Below are 6,009 nucleotides of genomic sequence, written 5' to 3' on the forward strand. Positions count from 1 at the left end.
TCAATTCAATTAAATACGTTTGTTTTTATTTTTTTTATTTAGAAAATAGTAAAAAAATTTGGAAATAAATCAGAGTCAAATAAAAACAAACACAATTCATCATTTTCTAAAAATCTAATAATTTATTTTTATTATTATTTTCATCATTATTATTTTTTTTTTATATATTTATTAAAAATCATAAAGTAGCGGACAAAATTAAGTATCAACAATTGTTATAGAAATAATATAATTTTCAATCGGTGATAAACGAACATCATCGAAATTGTCCAAAAAGTTAAACACCTAGAGTTATTTTATTTTAAATACAAAAAAGAAAAATTGTTATGACTTTCATCAACGGTCATTCAACCTATCTACAAACATTGTGTTAATTATTATTTTCTGCCTTTAGGATACCTTATGCTTTAGTCAGTGCTTTTTGTTTGAATATATTATATTTTGATTCTTTCAAAAAATAGAAAATCATTTTGCTCGTAAAGCAAACTTTAATTTAAAAGTTTTGGGAACTTAAGAAAATTTATTAGAGAGACCTATATAAAATAAATCATCAATGTCTTTGAATTATTCTTTTAGTGTTTTGAGCTGCAAAATTATTTATCGAAATTTTACAATACAGTAATTTAAAATAAAATAATCATTTAATAAGTAAAAAAGAGAAGCGATAAACACTGTTTGCAAGTAAACTTGAGATATTTCATTAGTTTTTTCACTTGTGTTTTCACCTATTTCTCTCATTATTTTTTTGTTGTACAAATATGACTCTCATTATTTAATAGATTCAAATCACGAATTATTAAATATTTATGAATAAACATAGAGTTTATATCTTCTTCATTTCTCAAAAGAAATGAATATTTATAATTACAATTTTGTTATATACTAATAAATAATATAAAAATACATTTAAAAAAAGATTAGAATTCTCTTTATTTAATGAACATTTCTATTTAAAGAAAGATATATTAACACATAAAAATAAAATAAAAATGTTATTTCAAAAAATATATTAAAAAAGATTTTTTTTTTAAAGTTTATTTATTTCACGTATCAATTTCTTTTCAAATGGAAGTACCATTAAATAGAGAGAATTTCAACTCTCGAGATTGATGACATGAATTAGATATTTATACATAAAAAATATGTAACAATTAACATCTTTATTTCTTTTAACATATGCATCTTTTTTTTTTTAAGAGCCTCTTCATTTTTCACCTTATTCATTTTTTTACTACCACAATTTTATCAAAATTATAATAACTAAGAGGAGAAATGAAAAAACAAAATTAAGTGATCCTAACTCATCATTTTAATGGTATCAATCAACAAATTATATTAAAAAATATATAATAATCCATTTCGTGTCTAATAATAATCCATTTCGTGTTTAATAGTCATACACTTGTAAAAAGTCAATCAATAAATCATAACTATTCATGAAAATAACTTTAGACGTAGTTCCAGTAAAAGTTAAACATTTCTAATAATATAAAAGTTATGATTAACTCACAATGTATAAAATATTTACACTAATAATATATACGATAAATCCATTTTGTAAATAAAAAATCCGTTATTAGCTTTAATTTTCAAAATTGATTACTAGTACTAAAAGGTTTGTAAAAATTGATCACTCAAACCACTGAACATAGATGTTCATCCAACCCCGTGTCGTCTAATTTTTATCAGATCTTAATTTCCAATAACGTAATTGGGGTGGATAAAACATTCCTAATTAAGAAATCTCAACAAACATCAACATAATAAAATGTTATTGAATAATTGTGTAAGAAAATATTACACCATCAGTGTATAGTTCTTAAACTCTTATTTTAATTTAAAATAAATGCAATAACAAACTTTAACACAAAATCCTGACATAACAAGTGTAATTGCCAAACTCAAATTACAGTGAATTATTTAAAGTTGTGCACAAAATGATAATAGAACAAAGAAAGAAAATGCAAGCTCTCCCCCCCTACCCTAAAAAAGAAGGGTAAGTTTTATATAACAAGGAAATTTTACATTGAAGATCAACAAAGAAAACTTTTGAGAATACACAAAATGAACCTACTTTTGAAGGCTTAAGTGGGTACAAAATCCCCAGAATAGAGGGATAACTGTGACACAAGCCAAAAGAACAACATTAACAACATGAACTGTACGAAAAAATAAAATGACACCTTACATACTTCTCTCTGCAGCACAAAAGATTCTTCAACTCCTAACCTATCACCGGAATACTTTTCCAACTCTTCTGCTTTGTTCTTCAGCACCGAAGCCTTAGTCTCCGCATCTACGAGCTTGTGTAAAACCCGTGCTTGATTTTCAGACAGTTTCTCTTGTTCTTCCAATAATGCAAGTTGTATATCTGCCCCAACTTTCAAGTTCTGGACCCCCTTTGTGATGGCCAGGTATTCAATCTCAGCTTCAATCTTCTGCTTAAAAAGCTCCTCAACCTCGTACTCTACTTCTCTATGTTTTTCCTCCGATAAACCTACCGTGTTTGCAGATTCTTCCTTAGGAAACTTGCCACTACTCAAGGCTGTTTCAAGTTCAACAATCCTCGAATCCTTCAGCGCAAGTACACCTTGTAACTCTTCCTGCTTGCTTTCCAAAAGGTTTACATGTTGTGTCAAATTTGATATCTGAAACTCCAAGGAACTTGAAGTAGTTTGTTTAATTCCTTCTGCACTAGAATGACTAGATAAGTATGACTTATGAAGTCCAAGATCAACAGCGGCGGTATCAACAGATGCACTGCTACACTTAGCTGAGTCGTCGTCCGGTGAGACAACTTCAGTACCAATCTCCTTGAATTTCTGGACTTCTGCAAGAGCACACACAAATTGGTTATCAGCAATTGCACATACCATCATACTTGATTCTTCCAGAAAAGAAGGAACTTCAGATAACAATAAAAACTAAAAGAAAATAACGTTCGTTTTTCTAAAAATTATGCCAACAAAATACATATTTCCCATCATTGTTTCCTATTGTTGGCTCAAGACATGTCTTAAAATGGTTTCCTCAGCCTAACTTAAGGTTACAACCAGCTGACCAAGAAAAATTAGCTGATCATGGAGTCGTATGATTTCTGATTTAGTACCAAAGACAAAAGAAGAAAGTTTTGAGAAAAAAATCAGAGCAAAAATAAATATCCATCTAAACCAAATAACATGTAAGTGCTATAATTTCTCAATTTAGATGAAATCCAATTGAGGAACCACTTGATAATCCTCACAAAGGGGGAATGAGATATTGAGAATTATACTAAAAACAAGTCAAATACATCAACCATGATAGGCTCCACAACAACCTAGGACACACTAATATTTGATGGGCAATGCATGATAACAACAATCAAAGTATTTTTCCACTTGGTCGAGTTAGCTATATGGATCAGACATCATCATAAAGTCCAATCATGAATCATATCTAAACATCATTTAACTCCAAAATCTTTCTTCATGGCTTGATTTATAGTTTTCCTGGTCTGCCTCAACCTCTAGCCAATAGACTATCTCCCATATGATATGCCCTCCTTACAATGTTTCTACAAGTCTTCAACTTCAGACACATCCCAACCACCAATAACAAGATTCTATCATCTTCTCTACAAAACAGATTACCCTACTTTTTCTCTAATGACATGATTTTTAATCCTATTTGGTCTTGTGTTAGCACTCATCCAAAGTAGCATTCTCATTTCTGTAACATTGATTTTATTTTCTAGTAGCTTTTTACTGCCCAACATTCAGTTCAATACTTCAATCAACATAATGGTGTAACTTTTCTTTAAGCTTGAAATATTTTTTTATCATATCACTAATGCAACCTGAAACATTGCTCCATTTCAACCATCTTACTTGACATCCCTCTCCATCGCCCCGTCAAGTCAATGCATGCTATAAAAAATAAAATGATATGGCCAAATGGACCTCTCAAGTTAAGTACAATCCATTATCAACAAAATGGAGCAACTACATCTATCTTAAATTTGATGACATTTAACATTTCATATAGAGAAATAAATTGTTGGAGAAATTTTCCAAGGGGCTCCTTTTCCGTCTGACATTCAATTAACCACCCAGCAAAGATCTACCAATGTAGGACAACAGTTTTAAATCTAACATTGTTAGATCACTTGATTAATCAAGTCATCAAGAATGCTCAGTAGACCTGTAGACCATCATAATTTAAGGTTCTAAAAAACAAATAAATTTAAAAGAAGTTGAAAAGAAGGTAATATCTATAATATGGTATCATTGAGGTGAAAATAAATCATCATTAATTTGTTATATGTATAAGGTAACAGTAAAATATTTTAAATCAAAATGTTAGAATTATACACCAAAGTTGCAACTGCTAGTCAAGTAGAAAGATTATTTTGTTTCTACCAAAAAAAAAAGAAAGAAATATTATTTTATTATCTTTCATGCAATAACTTTATGCAGTAACACCGTCTAGTACGTGAGCTCAAAGAACCAAACCAAACTTGATTAAATAAAGCCAAATACATGGTTTGGCTTAACGCGATAAAAAATAAGGTTTAAACAGTTATGGAGCTCAAGCCGGACTTATTATATATTAAGTTAGTTCATGCCCTTCGATCAGCCATGCTAGAACCTTCACTGACAATTGAGTTAAATTAAATCGTGGAGCAAAATTGAATGGTAAAAAAACTGCTGATAAGGTAATATATGTTACATAAATTTTCTCAAGGATTATAAGGCGACAACAGATATAACAATCTCAATCACAAATTGGCATTAGATTTAGAGTTTCCCACAAAAATAAAAACATATCACAAAGTATGACGGACAAACCTTCTTCAAATGCCTCCTGGACAGCCTGAAGGCTTCTGAGAGACTCAATCAAAGGATCTTCAACACTTGTAGATTGGTTGTTCTCACTTTTCTCTTCAGGAACATCCCAAGACAGATTTGCCGCTGAATTCTCTGGTAGAATATCTTCATCTTCACCATTTTCATTGCCATAACCATCTTCATCTCCCTCGGTGAAATGTTCATTAGTGTGAGCTTCACCGCTGTCACCTCCATCATAAACACGGGGGTTGCCACTGTGCTTTCCGTTACTAGTAACCGTAAACACACCTTGCTTAAAGTTGTTGCTTCTTGAATCAGATTCCAAACTAGAAACAGAATTTTCCGTCTCGATTTTCACTCTTCCACCTCCACCAGGTTTCTTAGAACTCTCGATGCGTCCCTTTCTGCTGACCCTTTGGACCCGAGTTAACCAAATTCTTCGAACTTGTATTCCTACTACCACGATTTTTATCGTGCCTCACCTTCGGCTCACTAGCTGCCGTGGAAGACTTACTACTCCGATCCTCACTATTCTCAGAATCAGTCCCAACAGCAAAACCAGATCCAACTGCATATCTAGAATCTGAACTAGAACCACGGATAGCATATCCATCAGAAAACACTACATTCCCAAAGGCATTCGAAGATCCATCGTTTTTTTCCTTAACACCGCGCAGATTTTCACTCAAATTAGCATTGCCAGAGCCAGACAACCCTCTCTTCAACACTTTACTCGAATCATCAGCACTCGAATTGTGATCCCTAACAACATCCCTCTTAATTCTCTTCCATTTCTTCAACCCAACCCCTTTTTTTGGTGTTTCTTTGGAATTAACACCTTCCTCACTACCCACTTCAACAACAACTCCATCGTGATCCGGTTTGGACGCAAAATTCCCATCAAATTGAAACCCTAATTTCTCATCAGAAACTGAATCTCGTTCACCCTTGGTTCCATTTTCATTTCCATCGTTATTCAATTCATTCTCTTCCACAGATTCAGTTCCCAAATCCATATTCCAATTTCAGTGGAGATGAGGGAAATCAGTGGAGATGAGTATACCAAACAAGAGATTTGTGAACGTTGACTGGAAAGAAAACGGATGAGCGAGTTTGTTAACGTTGCCCTAACGGAATCTCACTTAAAGGGTATAATTGAAATTATTTTGAAAGATAAAAT

At 31.8% G+C, this 6,009-nt stretch overlaps 2 protein-coding genes across 2 annotated transcripts in view; both read right to left on the reverse strand.

Moving 5' to 3' along the window:
• Nucleotides 1–1,875: 1,875 nt before the first annotated feature.
• On the reverse strand, nucleotides 1,876–5,864 carry LOC101515240 (WPP domain-interacting protein 2-like). The gene is given in 4 exon segments (XM_004499633.4): nucleotides 1,876–2,132; nucleotides 2,134–2,830; nucleotides 4,830–5,233; nucleotides 5,235–5,864. Coding segments are annotated over 4 exon segments (1,866 nt in total). The 5' UTR covers nucleotides 5,846–5,864; the 3' UTR covers nucleotides 1,876–1,978.
• Nucleotides 5,855–6,009, reverse strand: part of LOC140920272 (uncharacterized) — a 1,745-nt gene continuing 1,590 nt past the window's right edge. Inside the window, exon 3 of the mRNA XM_073368297.1 lies at nucleotides 5,855–5,917. Coding sequence (XP_073224398.1) covers nucleotides 5,855–5,917 — 63 coding nt within the window. The remainder of the gene's footprint in view (nucleotides 5,918–6,009) is intronic.

Source organism: Cicer arietinum, chromosome 5 (assembly GCF_000331145.2).
Source record: "Cicer arietinum cultivar CDC Frontier isolate Library 1 chromosome 5, Cicar.CDCFrontier_v2.0, whole genome shotgun sequence".
Taxonomy (NCBI): domain Eukaryota; kingdom Viridiplantae; phylum Streptophyta; class Magnoliopsida; order Fabales; family Fabaceae; genus Cicer; species Cicer arietinum.